General features: G+C 40.2%; 1 protein-coding gene across 2 annotated transcripts in view; it reads right to left on the bottom strand.

The window, feature by feature from the left end:
- The window catches only part of LIMS1 (LIM zinc finger domain containing 1), a 41606-nt gene extending 21219 nt beyond the window's left edge, over positions 1–20387 (bottom strand). For both annotated transcript variants that reach the window (XM_049781346.1, XM_049781345.1), the window contains exons 1-2: positions 20278–20387; positions 3291–3450 (exon numbers count right to left, since the gene is read on the bottom strand). In XM_049781346.1, coding sequence (XP_049637303.1) covers positions 3291–3450; positions 20278–20387 — 270 coding nt within the window. The remainder of the gene's footprint in view (positions 1–3290; positions 3451–20277) is intronic.
- Positions 20388–21254: the final 867 nt, after the last annotated feature.

The raw sequence follows: 21254 nt of genomic DNA, 5'->3' as shown, positions 1-21254 counted from the left end.
TTATAGACAAAAGCATCATTAAAAGTATATAGTTTGAGGGGCCGGTGAGGTGGCGCTAGAGGTAAGGTGTCTGCCTTGCAAGCGCTAGCCAAGGAAGGACCATGGTTCGATCCCCCAGCGTCCCATATGGTTCCCCCAAGCCAGGGCCAATTTCTGAGCGCTTAGCCAGGAGTAACTCCTGAGCATCAAATGGGTGTGGCCAAAAAAAAAGTGTATAGTTTGAAAGATCCATTCCTTTAATTTTTGCATTTGGAGGTCACATCTAGTGGTGTTCAGGGCTTACTTGGCAGTGCTCTGGGGACCATATATGGTGCTGGGAATAAGTGGTACTAGCTATTTGTAAGACAAACACCTTAACCTCTATGCTATTTCTCTAGCCCTTCCTTTATTGTTAAGACTGAAACATGTAAGTTATTTCTCAAATGTAAAGCAAACTAGGTAAAGTCTTTAGATTCATTTTCAAAACTGTACATATTGAAAAATTAAACAATTTACTTTATTCATAAATGAAATGCATATTATTTCTTAAAAGCCTTGGATAGATTTTTATATCTCATTCATCCAAAAGGAATGATCTTATTTTCCACAAATACAGGTTTACAAACTACTGGTCTCCTGGCCTGGACAAGAGTTTTAATGGTAAATGTAGCTAAAAGAGCAATCCTTTTCAGGACCCAACAGATCTTATGCAGGGGAATAGCCAATTAATAGTCTAATTCTGGATGTTCATAACATCTTCTGGAATAATACCAGACAGGCCCAGATGTATTTATAGCTCAGGATAAAAGTGATGAGTGGGGCAGAACAAATGAGTCATGGTTTATTTTATTCCATTATGCTCCAAGCTCTTAACAGAGCTTTCCCTCTGACTAAGCACATGTAGCCTGGCAGCTGACAGGATCCAAATACAGAACAAGGAGTTTAGACAGTTAACATGTTCAACAATATTATTAATTAGGCAAATGGACATCATAAAAAGAAAGCGGTAAGAGGATTAAAGCTCTCGGTTGTTTACAGAAGAACTGTAGGTAAAGGATAAAAAATTTAAGTGTTTGGGGTGCTGGTACAGTGGTTAGAGTGTATGACTAGCAGATGCCTGTATGGGTTTGATTCCTAGCTCTATTAAGATAGCTCAAGCTTTACTAGGTACAATCCTGGAGCTCCCAGAAATGCAGGGTGGCTGGGGTGTTACTGGCACCACAGGACCCAAGACCATCACATCCTCCGGTTCTTGCATTGAACTGCTAGGCCTGCTTGATGGGGAATCACCAATGGTTTTTGGGCCTTCTTGAGCACTGCTTGGGAGAGAGCCCACACTCTAAAATAGGAGTTTGGGAAAACAATCTGTGTTTTCTTTTTTGAATTCTATCTACTGCTCCATTGAGATCCCTGCTAAGATCTTTGTCAAAATTACCTATTCAATAAAAATGTTTTATATTTTAAAATAATTTTTTGCAGTTTGGGGGCCACCCCTGGTGGTGCTCAGGGATTACTACTGGCTCTGCACTCAGAAATCTCTCCTGGCAGGCTTAGGGGACCATATGGTATGTCAGAGATTGAGCTTGATGGATCCCGGTTAGGCTGCATGCAATCACACCAGCACAGATGTTTTTGTTTGTTTTTGGGTCACACCCGGCAGCACTCAGGGGTTACTCCTGGCTCTATGCTCAGAAATCGCTGTTAGCAGACTCGGGGGACCATATGAGATACCAGGATTCAAACCACTGTCCTTCTGCATGCAAAGCAAACGCCTTACCTCCATGCTATCTCTCTGGTCCCCAGCATCAGATTTTAAAATAATTTTAAATGAAATAATTAAAATTAAGCAGTATGAGATCACATTAGCTTCTAACATTTTTGTCTCAAATTTATCATATTATCAAGGAAAGTTCAATTTTTCTGTACTCAAGGGAAAGCAAAGTATTGGCAATGGGCTAGAAACAGCTCAATGGGCTGAAATGCATACAAAGTGTGCACTATCCCTGGTATTGCTTGGCTCTCTGAGCACCACTGGGAATAATGTCAGAGCAATGAGTGGAAAATAGCCCTAAGCACTACTAGTTACACACACACACACACACACACACACACACACACACACACACACACACACACACACACACACACACACACACACATACACACACAATGGGTTTCAGGGCCAGAGAGATAGCACAGTGGTAGATTGCACGTGGCCAAACCAGGACAGACTGTGGTTCGATTCCTGGCATCCCATATGGTTCCCCGAACCTGCCAGGAGTGATTTCTGAGCACAGGCCAGGAGTAACCCTTGAATGCCGCCGAGTGTGGCCCAGAAACAAACAAAAAGAAGGGGTTTCAGACAGTATAAGGATGACTAATATTTCATCTTTTTTTGTTTGTTTTTTGGGGCACATCCGTTTGATGCTCAGGGGTTACTCCTGGCTAAGCGCTCAGAAATTGCCCCTGTCTTGGGGGACCATATGGGACGCCGGGGGATCGAACTGAGGTCCTTTCTTGGCTAGCGCTTGCAAGGCAGACACCTTACCTCTAGCGCCACCTCGCCAGTCCCTAATATTTCATCTTGAGGTGCATTCTTATGACTTCCTTACATGTATTTCACATCTTTCCTAGAATTTTCACTGTGCTTACTTGGAGGCTGACAGTACTGTTCTGACAATAGAAACAGGTCTTTAGGTCCTCCTTCCAATCTGATTAGTCACTCTTCTCTTCCTGATGACCCAGCTCACAGGATTTTCCTTTTCTCTAGCTAACCCAGGTTCAACCCACCCTAACACCCACATCACATACAATCCTCTGAGTCTGCTAGGAATGATGTTTTTTTCTTTTCTTTTCTTTTTGGTTTTTGAGTTACACCTGGCAGTACTCAGGTGTTACTCCTGGCTCTATGCTCAGATATTGCTCCTGGCACGCTCGGGGGACCATATGGGATGCTGGGATTTAAACCAGCATCCTTCTATTGAAATTTATTTATTTAATATTGAAATTTATTTTAAAAATTTATTTACCTATCTATTTATTTATTGGTTTTTGGGTCACATTTGGCAGCACTTAGGGGTTACTCCTGGTTCTGTGTTCAGAAATCGCTCCTGGCAGGCTTGGGGACCATATAAAATACTAGGGACTAAACCCGGGTCTGTCCCAGGTAGGCTGCATGCAAGGCAAATGCCCTACTGCTGTGCTATCGCTCTAGTCCTAATATTGAAGTTTAAAGTGAAGAAAGATACCTGAAAATAAGAGGAATGGAGAAGGAAGAATGAAACCTCTGTGTTCTGTCTCGGGTAACTCACCTCATAGAACAATCCTTCTGGAAATTGCTGGAAGCACTGTGCACACACGAAACACTGCTCATGGTACAGCTCTCCGTTACTGTTTACAATCTTCTCAGCAGGTGCAAACCCCCCCTTGCAGCGCTCACAAGAGGCATTGGCAAGGGCATTGGCCATATTGCTATGAAAAAAGGACAGGAAAATTAGATTGTCTTTCTTAAACTTAAAACCAAACATGTGTTTTTTTTTGTGGATCAACAAGTGGGGTGATGGAATAGGACTTATGTCTGGCATACAAAAATGTAATCTATCCCTTTCAGCCACCTCTCTACCCTGTTCTCATCTCTTTGCTCTAGTATCTCAGATTCTGAAAGGTCCTCTTGCTTTGAGTTTTTCTTTAGAAATAAATAAAATTTCAAATTGGTCCTTCACAAAATATACTAGGAGTAATTGAGTAAGAGCCTACAAGGTTGAGAGATCAAAGTCAAGATTTGCTCCCTAAGGGCTTGAGAGATAGCTCAACTGGTTGGAGCTCATGTTTTGCATAAAAATGCCTCGGTTCACTGTTTGTCCACAGAGCATAAGGAAATCACTTCTGAGTAAAGAGTTGGAAGTAGTCCCTAGCAGGAATGGTCCAAAAATCAAACCAACCAAATACACTGCCCATAAAGGAATTTACAGCTTCATAAATAGTTTCATTAAAATACTCATGAGTCTTGGTTGAAGAAATAATATAGAGATTAAGGTGCTGCCTTACAGTAAATCCTGGTTTGATCCCTGGCATTACATGGTCCCCTGAGCACAACTGGGTGCATTTCCTGAGAAATGCACAAACCCAAGGGTTTTAGTACTGCTTGGTGTGGCCCATAGATCTCTCACCCCTATCCACTAGTCAACATTTCAATGTCAATGCTTGGGGGCCATAGTAATTGGGATCAAACCAGGGCTGAATGATGCAACCCATATTCAAAAACAAAAGTATGGATAAAGAAAGTTGTCTTTACAGTGGTTCCATGGACACAATGAAATACTATGAAGCAACACGAAAGAAAACTAATGCAGTTTGTGGCAACTTGGATGAAATTGGAGGATACCATGCTGAACAAAATAAACCACAGAAAGACTAATATAGGACTCATCTATGGTATAAAGTGATCTATGGTATAAAGAGGTATGGAAATATCAATTAATAATATTATGATTGCTCAAATAATAAACCTCTAGAAAACTGACCTATTAGTTTAGGTGGGAGAAAATGAGAGGAATGAACAGGCTGCAGGAAATAATATAGGAACATATGTAGAAGGTCTCAAGCGCATGGGCTAAGGGAAGAAACAAAATATATCAAGACCATAACTTTCAATGAACAAATAGAGGAGCAAAGATAGGAGGGATGGAACATTGGACTAGAGTGGACATAGGGAAGTGGTTGGGGGAGGAGTCATGGGCATTTTGTTGGTAGTAACTTTGTATATCAATGCCAAAAATTGAACACTGCTGTAGCCCTAGACCCCTACATGTCAATTAAGAAAAAAATTTAGTAGCTGGAGCCATAGCACAGCTGGTATGACACTTGCCTTGCACACAACTGACCGCTTCAACACCTGGCATTCTGTATCATCTCTCAAGCAACACCAGAAGTGACATGTGAGTGCAGTCAGATATAAACCCTGAGCTGCTGGATATGGCTCAAAAACAGGAAGAAAAAAAAAAAGGAAAAAAATTAAAAATAATACTGTATGTCTCTTAGAAAGTAGGTTTAGTGACTCCATCCTGTTCTTCATTGCATTTTGGATCTTGTCCTGCCTCTCCATCTTTATTCCTCCCAATTTTTAAAAACTTAATTCCTTGAGGCTGGAGCGATAGTACAGCAGTAAGGGCATTTGCCTTGCACGCGGCTAACCTAGGATGGACTTGGGTTCGGTACCCAGCATCCCATATGGTTCCCCAAAGCCAGGGGCGATTTTTGAGCAAAGCGCCAGGAGTAACCTCAGAGTGTCACCGGATGTGGCCCAAAAACAATAACAAAAACTTAATTTCTTTATGTAAGCATCATGGTTTACAAAGTTGCTCATAATAGTTATTTTTGTCATTCAATGTTCCAGCACCAATCCCAGAACCATGTAACATTCCTGCCACCATTTTCCTCAGTTTCCCAAACTCTCCCAAGCTTGCCCCCTTGGCAGGTATTAATAATTTACTTAATATTGTTTAAAACTAAAAGGTAATGGAATGTTATATATAAAAAAAAGACACTTTACTTAGAAGAAACTGAGACAGAGATTGGCAGCAAGGTCCTCTTATGAATTAAAAGCATCATTTTTGCAAGCCATACAATGGCAAGAAACTGAAGCATATAGAGTGGCAGCAGGTTCCTCTTTGTGACTCACCCAAGTCAGTGAGTCCCCAAAATCTAATGTCACTCTGCTTCCTCAGCTACTTCGCATTTCTTCCAGTCAATGAGCCACACAGAAACATATAATAAACACCACCCGGCTGCAAAAGTCACAATGGGAAAGCAAGGCAGAAACCCGCAAAGTAAGAGACGTTAGTTTTGCAGATCCAACAACAATCAGTCAGCTATAAAGGTTCTCTGACAAGGTCTTTAGAGGGAAAATATTTAGAATTTTCAGGGAACTCAAAGAAACCATGAGATGCATAGCCACTAAGACTCAAGAGGGTATAAGAACAGATATAAGAAAATTTCATACAGAAATGAAGGACTGGAAAACATGGTAAGCAAAATGAAAAATTTACTGAAAGGCCTCATCAGCAGTGTAATAGCTGCTGAGGACAGAATCAGTGAGGTTGAGTTATATAACACTTCTAGACAACAGTAGAAGATGAAAATATGTCTTAAAATAAAAGAATAGCTGACAAGAGAATTTTGAGATCAATTAAAGAGAAATAACATAAAAAACAACATAAGCTCTCCTCTCCCCTCCCCTCCCCTCCCCTCCCCTCTCCTCTCCTCTCCTCTCCTCTCCTCTCCTCTCCTCTCCTTTCTTCTCCCCATCTCTCCTCTCCCCATCTCTCCTCTCCCCATCTCTCCTCTCCTCTCCTCTCCTCTCCTCTCCTCTCCTCTCCTCTCCCCTCCCTTCTCCTTCTCCTAAAAAATATCATAGTGAGAAGTTTCCAGTTTAAGATAATTTTTAACACATTCTGTATGCCAGAATAATCCTAATCAGAATGATAAAAACCAGAGATAGAATACTGAAAGCAGCAAGATCAAAGAAGATAATCACATATATAGGAGCACTGTTAAGATTTACAGCAAATTTATCACAAGAAATTATCCAGGTCCGAAGACAGTAGTGGGATACAGTGAACAAAAAGCAACAAAATGGGCTGGAGCAGTAGAACAGTGGTAGGGCAGGTGCCTTGCATGTGGCTGGCCTAGGACAAACCTTGGTTCTATCCCTGGCGTCCCATATGGTCCCCCAAAGCCAGGAGCAATTTCTGAGTGCATAGCCAGGAGTAATGAGCATCTCCAGGTGTGGCCCAAAAACAAAAAACAAACAAACAAAATCCAACAAAATGTAAGCCTCATCCAGAATACTTTACCCAGACAGACTGTATTCAAACTGGAAAGAATGATACACAGCTTCACAGATAAACAACAGCTCAGGGGCTTTACAGAATCAAGTCCAACTTTAAATAAAGACAAATCTCACAAACACACCAATTTTTGACAAAAATGGCACAAAATTCCATAACAATAATCTCATGCAATGTCAATGGACTAAATGTGCCAACTAAGAAACACAGAGCAGCAGCAAATGGATTAGAAAGTTGAATCCAACATTCTGCTGCAAGAAACACATTTGAATAGTAAGAACAAACAGAAATAAAGACAAAGGTTGAAAGGCAATTCTTCAAGCTTTCAGCCTCAAAAAGGTTCTATGAAATAGAGCGAATCATTTCTTAATCATCAAAGAAAATGTACATCAGGAAGAAATCACACTCCTAAACATACATGCAGCTAATGAGGGGCCAGCAAAATACTTTCTCCAAGATTGACCTCAAGGTGGGCCACAAATCATACTTCCATAAAATTAAGATAGAAACTATCAACTGTCTTCTCAAACCACATACACTTAAAATAGATGTGAATTACTAACAGAAATGGAGAAGAAAAGTGCTAACATCAGGATGTTAGCTCACTACTAAATCAGAGAGGAAATCAAAACGAGAATGAGGACATGAGATATCAGAATTTGTGGGACACAGCAAAAACAGCATTAGAGGAGAATGTATAGTTTTGCAAGCATTCACCATGAAGGAAGAAAAGGACCTACATAAATAGCTTGACTGAAAAGCTTAAGAAATGGGGCCGGGCGGTGGCGCTAAAGGTAAGGTGCCTGCCTTGCCTGCGCTATCCTTGGACGGACCGCGGTTCGATCCCCCGGTGTCCCATATGGTCCCCCAAGCCAGGAGCAACTTCTGAGCGCATAGCCAGGAGTAACCCCTGAGCGTTACCGGGTGTGGCCCAAAAACCAAAAAAAAAAAAAAAAAAAAAAAGAAAAGCTTAAGAAATTGAAAAATGGGGCCCGGAGAGATAGCACAGCAGCGTTTGCCTTGCAAGCAGCCGATTCAGGACCAAAGGTGGTTGGTTCGAATCCCGGTGTCCCATATGGTCCCCGTGCCTGCCAGGAGCTATTTCTGAGCAGACAGCCAGGAGTAACCCCTGAGCATCACCGGGTGTGGCCCAAAAACCAAAAAAAAAAATAAAAAAATAAAAAAAAATTGAAAAACGATCAAAATATAGCTGAAAGCAGGCTGGAGGAAGGAAATAACAAAATGTAGAGCAGAAATTAAAGAATTAAGACTCCCCCCCCCCCCAAAAAAAAAAAACAATCAGAATATCAGTGAAAGCAAGAATCTGTTCTTTAAAAAAAAAAGCTGGGGCCGGAGAGATAGCATGGAGGTAAGGCATTTGCCTTTCATGCAGGAGGTCATCGGTTCGAATCCCTGCGTCCCATATGGTTCCCTGTGCCTGCCAGGAGCAATTTCTGAGCCTGGAGCCAGGAATAACCCCTGAGCACTGCCGGTGTGACCCAAAAACCACACACACACAAAAAAAAGCTAAAGAACCATTAGCAAGACACTCAAAGAGACAGAACCTTAATAAACCAATAAATGAAAGAGGATTTCACAAAGACACTACAGAAATTCAAAGGATCATCAGAGATTACTTTTAGAATATCTTTGCTGAAAGAAGAGAACCTAGAAGAAATAGATAAGTTCTTGGACTCAACAGCTCACTATTGAACCAAGATGCTCTGGAATACCTGAACAAACCTATTTTCTATTGAGGAAATTGAAATGGTAATCAAATGTTTTTCCAAAAACAAAAGCCCAGGCCCATCCCCGGCATCCCATATGGTACATATCAAGCCTGCCATTAGTAACTTCTGAGTGCAGAGCCAGAAGTAACTGAGGGTTACTCAAGTTAACTCAGTAACTGAGCGCTGCTGGTTGTGGCTGAAATACCAACCAACCAATCAAAAAAAAAAAAAAAAAAAAAAAGTCCAGGCCCAGAAGGATTTACTAATAAATTCTTTCAAACCTTTAAAGAGGAACTACTGCCAATATTTTTAGGCTCTTCTAAAAAACTAAACAGTAGGTGATGAAGGGGTGAAAGTGATAGTACAGTGGGAAGAAAGTTTGTCTTGCATGTGGCTGACCTGAGTTCGATCTCTGGCATCCTAAATGGTTCTCCAACCTTCCAAGAGTGATTTTTGTTTTGTTTTGTTTTTGGGCCACACCCATTGACGCTCAGGGGTTACTCCTGGCTATGGGCTCAGAAATCGTTCCTGGCCTGGGGGGAGACCATATGGGACGCCAGGGAATCAAACCTAGGCTAGCACTTGCAAGGCAGAAAGCGCCACCACTCTGGCCCCCCAAGAGTGATTTTTGAGTGGAGATTCAGGAGTAACCCCTGAACACTGTTAGGTGTGGCCCAAAACCAAAACCAAAACCAAACAAACAAAAATACCATATGGTGATAGAATAAAGACAATCTTAGATTAATGGAATAGACTTGAGTATCCTGAGATAGTCCCTCAGGTATATGATCAGTTAATCATTGATAAAGGAGGAAGAAACATGAAGTGGAGCAAGAAACGCCTCATTAACCAGTGGTTTGGGGAAAACTGCTTAGTTATATACAGAAAAAAAAAAAAAGAACTGAAAACACTTTTTAATGCCATGCACAAAAGATAAATCAAAATGGATTAAAGATCTGAAACTATAAGTTAATAGTGGAAAATTTAGGTAGAACTCCTCTTAACATTGAAGCATTTTCAAGGATGAAGCACCACTGACCAAGCAAGTAGAAGCAAAGATAAATAAATGGAACTACACTGAATTAAGAAGCTTTTACAACTCAAAAAAAAAAAAAAAAAAAGGGACCAAGAAACAAAGACTACCTATGGATTGGAAGAAACTATTTATTCAATACCCATCAGATAAGGGGTTAATAATTAAGATATATAAGAATTGTAGAGTTTAACAAGAAAAAAAACTAAGCTCATCAAAAAATGTTGAGAAGGGCCCGGAGAGATAGCACAGCTGTGTTTGCCTTGCAAACGGCTGATCCAGGACCAAAGGTGGTTGGTTTGAATCCCGGTGTCCCATATGGTCCCCCGTGCCTGCCAGGAGCTATTTCTGAGCAGACAGCCAGGAGTAACCCCTGAGCAATGCCGGGGGTCACCCAAAAACCAAAAAAAAAAAACCAAAAACAAAAAAAAATGTTGAGAAGAGATGAATAGAGACTTCCTCAATGAAGAAAGACAGATGGCCAAAAACCATAACATGAAAAATGCTGTTATTATTCTCAGGGAAATGCAAATCAAAACAAGATATCAGGGCCAGAGTAGTAGCCCTAATAGCCCCTGTTTTTTACTACACAAACTGGTACAACTCCTTAAACCTTCTCTGCAAGGGTAAACAACAGATCTTGAAACCTGAGTGCCAGCCAAATATCCAAAGGTAGAATGTTCCTGATTGGTATGATTTTCTGGTTATTTTCTGGATCTGGGAATGTGATTATCAATTAATAACCATATTAAAAAAAACAACTGATTATTCCCAGATCCCAAAACTCACTGCCAAATCATACAAAACAGAAACATTGCCCTTTCAGATAGTGGGAAAGACTTTATTCATTATACTATAAACTATTTAGATTTAATTTTAAATTTAGAAATGAAAGCAAATTAGAAATCCCCTCACTCAGAAAAAAATAAACTAGGATTAAAGATAAGTATTTTGAACTATCTCTTGTAAATAACAAGGAAAGAAAACAGGACATTAGGGGCTGGAGCAGTGGCGCAGGTGGTAGGGCATCTGCCTTGCACATGCTAACCTAGGACGGACCATTTGTTCGGTCCCCCAGCATCCCATATGGTCTCCCAAGCCAGGAGTGATTTCGGAACGAATAGTCAGGAGTAAAAAAACCCAGGACATTAGAGAAAAGTTTGTGGTGGGGGAAGAAGACATCCATAATCTCATCAAACTAATGAACATTCCCTTTCTTGTCTTTGACACCTTCTGAAATTTAAAAAAAAAAAGTTGATTTATATTATTTATATTGAGGTTTTTGGGTCCCATCCTATTGTTTACAGGGTTTGCTTATTCCTGGCTTTGTGCCAGGGCTGTCTGTGAGCAAGGCAAGTATCTTAACAACCTGAACTGTTTTCTTGGACCCCCTTTGGATTTTTTTGTAGACTTTTTAAAGAGTAGCTACAAATTACAGGGTAACTGAGTTTTGTTATCTAGTCTCCTTCCCCACAACAAACATAACTTCTCTCTATTAACATCCTTCACAAGAATGGGTTGTATTTAACAACTAAAGAAGTTACATTGACCTATGTATTGTTTTTATAATTATTTTCTATACTTAATGTTACATATAACAAATTAATTTTTATTAATTTGATTGTTTTTTGGTGGGGTTAACACTATCAGTTCTCATGGGCTAGTCAGATGCTCAAGGATTGCTCATGTCAGTACTAGGGGACCATACAGTGCCAACAGTTATATTGTTGAATACCCACATGCAACGCATGGAATATAGCCCTTTGAGCAATATTCCTATTCTAGAAGTTCAGGGCTGGAGAGATAGCATGGAGGTAAGGCATTTGCCTTGCATGCAGAAGGACAGTGGTTCGAATCCCAGCATCCCATACGGTTCCCCGAGCCTGCCAGGAGCGATTTCTGAGCATAGAGCCAGGAATGGCCCCTGAGTGCTGCTGGATGTGACCCAAAAACCAGAAGTTTGTTTTATGAAGGGTAGAAGACTTGAGTCACATCCAGTGGTGCTCAGAATCTACTTCTGGCACTGTACTGAGTTGTCACTCCTGATGGCTCTTGGGGGACCTTATAAGGTGCTGGGAATTGTAGTAAGATTGGTGCCTTAAACCCTATACTATCTCTCTGGCCCACAGAACTTTTTTTTTTTTTTCAGAACTAACTTTTAAATTGTTTTAAATTTTATTAAAACACTGTGATTTACAAAGTTATTCACAATTGAGTTTTAGACATAAAATGCTCCAGCAGTGATCCTGCTATCAGTATCAACTTTTTGTCACCAGTGTTCCCAGGTTCTCTCCCATACTCACACTGCACAGAATGCCATCTGACACGTACCTTTAAGTTCAATTGAAAAAGTTTGGGTTTCATGATTTCAGTGTTGTTGACTCTGTGGTTTGGATATTCAGCTTCATCACTCCTTAATACTACCAATGTACCTTGTCCCTTGCCCTATAACCTTTCGGCTCTCTCTCTCTCTTTTTTTATTTATTTATTTTTTTTTTTGGTTTTTGGGTCACACCTGGCAGTGCTCAGGGGTTACTCCTGGCTCCATGCTCAGAAATTGCTCCTGGCAGGCTAGGGGGACCATATGGGATGCCGGGATTCGAACCACTGACCTTCTGCATGAAAGGTAAACGCCTTACCTCCATGCTATCTCTTCGTCCCCACCTATCGGCTCTTCTACCTCTATTTTTCCACTCTATTTCTTTCCCTCTCCTTTCTATACTCTGGGGCCAAGGGTGGTTTAGGTAACCACCCCCTCTAAAAACCATTGCATTCCCTCATCCAGTTAGTCTAAATACCACATATAAGTGATATTGGTCTGTATTTATCTTCCTTGGGTTTATTTCATGTAACATGGCATCTTCTAGTTCCAAATAAGCTGCAGTCAACTGCATGACTTCATTCTTCAGAGTTGTGTATGTAGTATTTCTGAAGGGGACCAGAGAGTAGTATAGGAGTTAGGGCAAAAGACTTGGTTGACCCACCGCTGATCCACAGCACTCCCTGTCACCCAAGGGCGAGGAATGACCTGAGTTCAGAACCGGTCTCTGAGTGTTGCTAAGCATACCTCAGCCCCCAGAGTTATGCATGAGAGTTATAGTGCTCATTGACTTAATTACAATTAGTTGGCTATGCTTTCTGAAAACAACTTCACTAAAAAGTATGAACAACAAGGGGCTGGGAGATGGATAGAAGTTCAAGGTATTTGCTTTTTATGCATCTTATATGGGGACCCTAGTTTAATCCCTAGCATTACTGGAAGTAATGGCTCTTGGAGACACCCATGAACAAAGCCATGAGTAGTCTCTAATGACGGGGATGTATACAGCTGAATATATATATATACATTTATATATATTATATATATACATTTATATATATATGTATATATAAAGCCGAATATATATTTATTTATAATATATACACATCACTTTTTTGTTTGTTTGTTTTTGGGTCACACCTGGCAGCACTCAGGGCATACTCCTGGCTCTACACTCAGAAATTGCTCCTGGCAGGCTCAGGGGACCATATGGGATGTTGGAATTTGAACCACCGACCTTCCGCATGCAAGGCAAACGCCTTACCTCCATGCCATCTCTCTGGCCCCCATATCACTTTTTAGTACAGAATCTTTATCACTGATATTCAAATTCCACTAATCAACATCAGAGAGAACTTTGAGTATTATTGAGCTTTTAACTGTATAATTGTCTATTTATCAATGTATATAAAAATTTTCCCCCCAGGTACTATCAGGAGCAGCCCCCAAGCACAGATCTGGGAATCAACCCTGACCCCATAACAACAACAAAAAATGATAGAATGCAAATTCATAACTCTAAAAAGTATGTTGAGAGTTTATTAGATATTGTGGTATAGTATAATTCTACCCCTCCAATAACAAAAACTTTTAATTAGGGGCCAGAGCAATAGTGCAGTGGTAGGGCATTTGCCTTGCATATGGCTGAACCAGGATGGACCTGGGTTTAACCCCCCAGCATCTGATATGGTCCCCCAAAGCCAAGAGTGATATCTAAGCGCCCAGCCAGGAGTAAACCCTGAGCATCACCAGATGTGACCAAAAAAAAAAAAAAAAAAAAACCCGAAACAAAAAAAACCTTTCAATTAAAGAGACATTAGTTTGACATATAGATTTTTGGTGAACTTCAATTCCTCTTAAACAGAACTTGTGCATTGTGAAAATTTATTATCATCTGCTTGCTCAAAGTCACCCAGAATGAATCAGTAAGCAATAAGAGAATATAGTTCCTTTCAAGTCTTAACTCTTACTGACAAACTGGGGATTTATAATAATTCTAAGCTTATAATTTGAAATAACATTATTACTAGTATTTGAATTAGTCTAAGTACTCTAGTTTTGTTTGTTGTTTGGATTCTGGTCCATACTTGGCAGTGTCCAGGTACTACAGCTAGCTTTGTGCTTCGAGTCCCTCCCAGTGGTACTCAGGGGACCATGAAGTGCAGGCAATCATATTCATGCCTTCTGAATGCAAATCACATCATCAACCTTTTAAGCCATCTCCTCATTCCCTACTTTATTCTTTTATCAGGAACTATTTGCTAAAATGTATTTAATCATATAAAGTCGATTTTTTTTAGTTAATGACAAGATATCTATATACTAATCTTTTATTTTGTTTCATTTTTTGGTTCCATACCCGGTGACACTCAGAGGTAACTCCTGGCTATGCACTCGGAAATCGCTCCTGGCTTGGGGGACCATATGGGACACTGGGGGATCAAACTGCAGTCTGTCCTAGGTCAGCTACATGCAAGGCAAACGCCCTAACACTGCGCCACCATGCCGGCCCCAATAATTATATTTTTATCAAAAACTTGTAAATTGATTTTTCAGTTTCATCCAACCTGTTCCTTATCTGTGAGGTGTTTTATTTACACAGAAAATTTTTTTTGCATGGGTAATTTATTCCTTGAAACAAATATCTTAACATGATGCATCATTACAATTAAAAATCTTATTGCAAAAAATAATCTAACTACCAATAACTTAACTAGGGAAGGAAAAAAACAAATTCTTTCATGGAATCCTACTAAAAACAAAAACATGGGTAACACTTTATTGTAAGGATTTTTTTTTTTTTTGGGCCACACCTGGCGGTGATCAGGGGTTACTCCTGGCTCTGCACTCAGAAATCACCTCTGACAGGCTTGGGGGACCATATGAGATGCCAGGAATTGAACCTGGGTCCGTCCCAGGTTGCTGCTTGCAAGGCAAACGTCCTGCTGCTGTGCTATGGCTCTGGCCCCCAGGACATTTCATTTTTTCATCTTTATTTCATTCAGTGAAAATTCTATGTTGGAATATTATACATTTGCAAGCAACCCATCGTCCTAGGAAATCATTTCTAAACGAAAAGTAACTACACAAACAAATGGCTAGTGAACTGAAAAACCCAAAAGGCTAGATCTGGAAGAGTCAGGAGTTCCAGGAGAGAAGACACTTACAATTTTGCATAAAAGTCACAAAATTCCTTGTAGACTTTTACATCACTGTGTCTGCGTTGTAATTTGGATACAACCCTCTCATCTTCATTGCCATTAGCTTGGTGGGCACTGTTAAAGGATGTCTGGGGGATTTCTTCATTCTCTGGGATGGTACCGGAGTGCATAGTGCCGAGAAGCGCCATCAGTAAGTGCAACACCTCTGAGCTGGGCAGAGTAGTGGGAGAGGAGAGAGAGAAACAATATCCACTCCTCCCCCACTTCCCTCCAAGGTCACTCCTACTGTTCCCAAATGCGTCAGCCAGCAACAGACCTGCCAGGATCACTCCTGACCCTCATGTTACAATCTCAGGCAGCAAATCAGCCAGCAGCATAATAGTCCTGATTTACTGAGGTGTTTTGGAAACTCCAGAAAACAATCCCAAAGTAGTGGCAAACTTTAACAGACTGGGAAAAAAAAAAAAATAAGTGCATCTTAAACAATGCTACAGCAACAAGGAAGGCTGAGTAGATTGCCGAGAGAAAAGAAATAATCTGCTTGGGGAATTGGTTATGGGATTTCTACATTAGTATTATACTTCCCAGAAATTTTATTTGTTTTGGGACCACATCTTGTGGTGTGGTGCAACTTCACATTTAGTGCTGTGGATAGTGTTTGGGGGGGATCATCAATGTGTATCAAATCCTGGGCTCCCACATGGAGAACATGTATTCTAACCAAAGGAGTCTTCTCCTAAATTATAAAATTCTGTATTTCTAACAAATTCCCCAGAAAAGATCCATGATGTTGGCATATTTGGCAGCATCTTAATGCCTGGATTATGCTTACCAGACTGTGCTATAACTACCTTTCTCGTTAAAGAGTCTGAGAGTTCCTGAAATCAACCAGAATTTAGGGGCCAGGGAATGGTACATGACATGTTGGGCATGTTTTAGATCTTCAGCTTGATCCTTGACACCAAAGATCCTTTCTTGCTCTTATGCTGCAAGCACAACCTATGTGTAGTCCTAGTGGCTCTCCAGTACTGCCAGGTCTGAGCATCACATCGGACGAAAGCACTGAACAGCAGGTTTGAATGTTGCCAACACTGGCTTCAACTTAGAACTGATAAGCACCACTGGGGTCAATTCTATTTAAAAGAAAAAGAGGAAAAAATATCTAGAATTTATTTAAACTAATTCTATAACCTTTGGTGAGTCAGTGTTTAAAAATGTTGTTGACATTCTTGTTCTAAATATTAGATACTATTAATAAAAATACTTGGAATATTTTTCATGTCGAGCCACACAAATGACCACAGCCATCACCATGTCAGCTCATTGGCTAGCTCCGTAGACTCAGTTTACTCTTGAAAGAGAAGCAAGCTAAGCAATGAAAAAAACATGGAAACACCAATTTCACAACTGATAGCTCTGGAGCACCTCAGGAGAGAGGAGTGGTCAGTCTCTCACCCTGCGAAAGCCTTGACAGCTGCATATACATCCCACAACTGCTACCATTCTCATGGCCCAACTTCACCACTCTTCCACTGAGCTCTTGAGATACCTACTAGACAAAAATTCTAAGTGTGTTGGTTTGGGGCTGAAAATTCTGGGGTTTTCTCAGAATGAGGCAGAAAGTCTCCTTTCTCCCTTCCATACTTTCTGGCAGCCACACTCATGACACAATAGCCTCAACTGCCAGCATGTACTTTGAGACAGCAGACCTAAAAATAAAACTAACTTATTTAATTACTAGTTATATTTCTGTAAGACTAAAGTAGAACTATGAAAAGGCTTTGATTCATAAGCACGGCGACAATTAAGTGTATTATATGCCAAAGAATTAAAAATAATTTGAAACAAGGTTTTAAATATTTTTTTTCTGAAAAAAGCAGTGTTACAGGAAGTTACACAGAGTAATTCTTTGCACCCTTCAGTTTCCAATATGATTACAGCTGATGTCATTAGGAAACAGTACAGAAATCAGGAATGACATCCCTGTCTCCCCATAAACTGATGTCTACCTACTTTTGCCAGCTAAGTTTTTACACACACACACACACACACACACACACACACACACACACACACACACACACACACAACCATACATGGGTTACTCCAGACTCTGCACTCGGGAATTACTCAGGGTGAGCTTGTGGGACCATGAAGAATAAAGGGTATCAAATCTGGGTCAGCTGCATGCAAGGCAAATGCCCTACCTGCTGTGCTATGGCTCTGGTCCCAAAGTTTTTATTTTCTTAAAATAAGGAAAGTAACTTTCTCCCTCTATATTAGATAAGTACAGAAATTTAAGTGTCTGAAGTTAATAGAGAACTATATCAGCAAATAAAAAGACATATATTCCCCTAAAACAAATGGAAAAAGCATTACTTCTTTAAAAGAAAATTCTTTTAAACACTAGACCCCTTCTCCCACCAAAACTCCTTTCAGTGCAAATCATCTGAATAGAAGTGACTTCATCATGTGAAAATAGGCAATAAAGATGACTGCTCCCAAGTACTTTTTTTTTTTAACATATATTAATTATTTTTCTAGGGGTCTCACCCAGTGGTGCTGGGGTACAAGGGCACCGACAGCAGAGGGCATTGCCAGCAATGCTCAGGCTGTTGTCAATTGCACAGGGGCTACTAAAGAGATATCCAAGATGTCCTGGGTGGGGGCAGGCAAACAATTCTGGGAATCAAATTTAGGGTCTCACACACTAACAAGGTCTTTACTACTTGAGTTATAGATTGCTTCATCCTGATTTTCTTTTAAAAGGAAATTCTTTAGGTGACCCAAACTAAAACTCAAACTATTTTGGTAATTTGTCACTCAAGTAGACTGGAGCCTACAGCTAAACAATGACTTTAGAGGTCACTTCTCACCATTTATTTGGTTAACAAGATAGCAGGAGAAAGTTCACATTTTCCACTAAACCTCATACTTAAGATATCTGATAACTGAAATTCTTTTTTTTTTTTTTTTTTTTGGTTTTTCGGCCACACCCGTTTGATGCTCAGGGGTTACTCCTGGCTAAGAGCTCAGAAATTGCCCCTGGCTTGGGGGGACCATATGCGATGCCGGGAGGATTGAACCGCGGTCCTGATCCTTGCCTAGCGCTTGCAAGGCAGACACCTTACCTCTAGCGCCACCTCACTGGCCCCTGATAACTGAAATTCTAAAAGTTTTGAAATTTGTTAAATGTGCTTAGTTCAAAGTTAATACTTAAAAAAGTTTACTAACACCTGGCATAAGAGGGAAAATAGTCTAAATAATGTTAGTATCAATTACGACTGTTAAGTTATTTAATTTTGGTGGGTGCAGAAAAAGTCTTTATGCGATGCTTAAGACAGCAAGAAAGATATTTGAAGAACACATGTGCAAAATCAAATAACTGCTTATACAAACAACTGTTGACCATTTTTGATGTGCCAAGACATAGGAGGTCTCTTTCTGCCTGAAGACACAACAGTTCAGCACCACACCTTTTATCTTCTGACAAAAAAGGCCCATCTCCATGACTGATGTCAAATAATATGAACAACAGCCGAATCTTCTCAGATGGGACCAGACTATGTCCTGAAAACTCTGGGATGTTTTCAGAAAGGGATGGGCTGAGACTCTGTACATCCATCCGCCACTGGAAAATCCAGCATCCTCTGTCCACACCCACCTTCATCCCAGCAGAAAAACAGCTCCTCTACCAAGCTCCAAAAGAAAATAATGACCACCTGCTCTTCCCAGATAGTATGGTTCAGGACATTAACTCTGGGGACTTCTCTGAATGAGTGGGGGAAGATTCATTTTTCAGCCTAAAGCCACAGAAGCCAACTGCCAAACTCAACACCCTCCAACAGAAACAGTCCAGCTCCTGAACTTAACCTTATCAAACTGCCAAGCCACTAACATTGTTTCAGAGCTATAAATTTCACAATAGTAAGCCCAGTAGTATCACAGGAAATCTAATGAAAAAGTTACATAGAAACTTGCCAAGTTCAGTGAACCTAAACAGTAACACAGAAAGAAGTCTCAACTAGCACTAACCACACAGCCCAGTAAATTCTTAAACACCTACTTTAGTAACACCACGGAGAGATAAAACTATTATTTCAAACTGACCCTTGTTGGTCTTAGTTTTGATAATTATATTTACCTTTGAACAATATGAAGTAAAATTATATATAGGCCTGCAAATGAGCAAATAGGGTGGTGGGTGGGAAACTGCAGACACTGGTGAACGGAAGGTCACATTGGTGGTGGGATTAGTGTTTAAAATTTAATGACTGAAATGACTGTATCATGAAGAGTAAATCATGGTGTTATAGTAAAAAATTGAAAAACAAAACTTAAATGGTTTCAGCACTTTAAAACATACACTACCACTTAGGGCTTACTACTACTGGCTTTGGGCTCAAGGATTTCTCCTGGTGTGTTCAAAGAATCACCAGTAGTTGGTGCTGGTGATGAAAGTCGGTTGGCTTCAAGCAAAGCAAGTGCCTATCCATTGTATTTTAGCTCCAGTTCCTCAATTTTCAGATGTTCCCCTCTTAAAGCATAGTTCTTTTAGTGTAGTTCTTATAGTATAGTTGACAAATAAAAATGTGTAAGTTTTAAAATGTTCTTGGCCTGCCTGGCTAAAATCCATTAAAAGGGACTGCCATGGATCTCCACTTATGAGACTCCCTCCAATCATTATCCATCAAATCCTAGCCTTTTTCATAAAACTATCTCCAGATTTTTAAATCCCTTTTTCATTGGTTATCTTCAAGTTTCACTGCATTCCTTTGTAAAAGAATCCTCTATCTGGACCCTCTACTCCCCAACCAAAATGCAACCTATTATTCTCATCACCAAAACTCAAGAGGGAAATCCTTACAAATATACTGTCTTGAAACTAAGGAAAAAAGGAACCCCAACTGTTTCTAATTTAAATATCACTCATGAATATAAAATTTCTAAAGCCAGAATAACATTGAAGGTTTGGAAGAAAGCTAAAATAACTTAAGAGACTTTGTGAAGAAATAGGGAAAAGACCCAACTGTACAGTTTCAGAGGAGCATAACCTATAAGAGCATGTTCAATCTTTAATTTTAATCCATTGGTTCCTGGTGTAGTCTCAATGTTTATTCCCTTTTACCATTTCTACTTAGACATAAATCTTGCTGCAATATTTATATGAGCCTTGACCTTTAGTCCGCCATGACTTTACACTCACCTCAGCTCTTCCTCTGGTAACCCATTCAGTCTCAAACTATCATCAGGATGATCTCGTCTTCTCCTGTAGAGACCTGAATGCGAGAGCTCTTTGAGCTGTAACGCAGTCATACTTATCTGTATTCCTTAGTTACGGCCACTTCGAACCATTTGTGCCAGGGCTCAGGAAGACTGTGTCCTTAGCTGGGGAGCCTCAGCACACCTGACCCAGAGACAGAACCTGCAGGCAGCAGCCTGCACTGAAGCGCAGCTTCCGTTTTCTCTGGGTACACACCCTCCTCAGCAAATCCTGACTTGCCTTATCTCTGGGCTGTGTACCTGGAGGAGGAGGCAGTGACCTAGAGGCTTGGAATTTACTAAGAAGTAGAATTTATTTGTTAATAATAATCACGCAATTCTTTAATAAATCTTTGCAGCATTGAAATCTCACTAAAAGCAGTAAGGAATGACAACAGGAGATCCCTGCCCTATTTTATTTGCCAGAAAATCCATTAACACAAGCAGCTGATCAATATTAAGAAATGTCTGGTCATCATGAACTCTTTGGCATGACTTCCTTTAAAAAAATAAAAAGGTTGAACTCCAAAAGGAAGAAGTCCAATTCCTTCTCTCATTATTCTGCTTAAATCCTCTTTAGAATGAAATGTCTTTCCCCATTGAGTGTTACCTAAAATTAATAACTGAAAGAAATGGAGTATCTTCCATTCAATGAATTCTGAATCTATTAGCATCTGAATACCCCCTTAAAATGTGCCTTCAAGTTTATTCAAAACTGCCTTTCTGAATTAGCCTAGATGGTGACAAAGTTAGAATGAAATTTTTGGTGTGTGTATGGAGTGTGGGAAGAGTGAGAGAGCAGATAACATAGAGATCCAAGTAATTACACAGTAGGTACCATCTTCTTAGCTTTTAGTTTGACTTTGTAGTTTCATTAAATTCTCCTTGGAACAAATTTTTCCTTCAAAATGACTTCAATGA

The sequence above is a fragment of the Suncus etruscus genome, chromosome 9 (genome assembly GCF_024139225.1).
Source record: "Suncus etruscus isolate mSunEtr1 chromosome 9, mSunEtr1.pri.cur, whole genome shotgun sequence".
Lineage (NCBI taxonomy): Eukaryota > Metazoa > Chordata > Mammalia > Eulipotyphla > Soricidae > Suncus > Suncus etruscus.
Note: the sequence above shows the minus strand (reverse complement) of the source record. Positions and strands in the feature narration are given on the sequence as shown.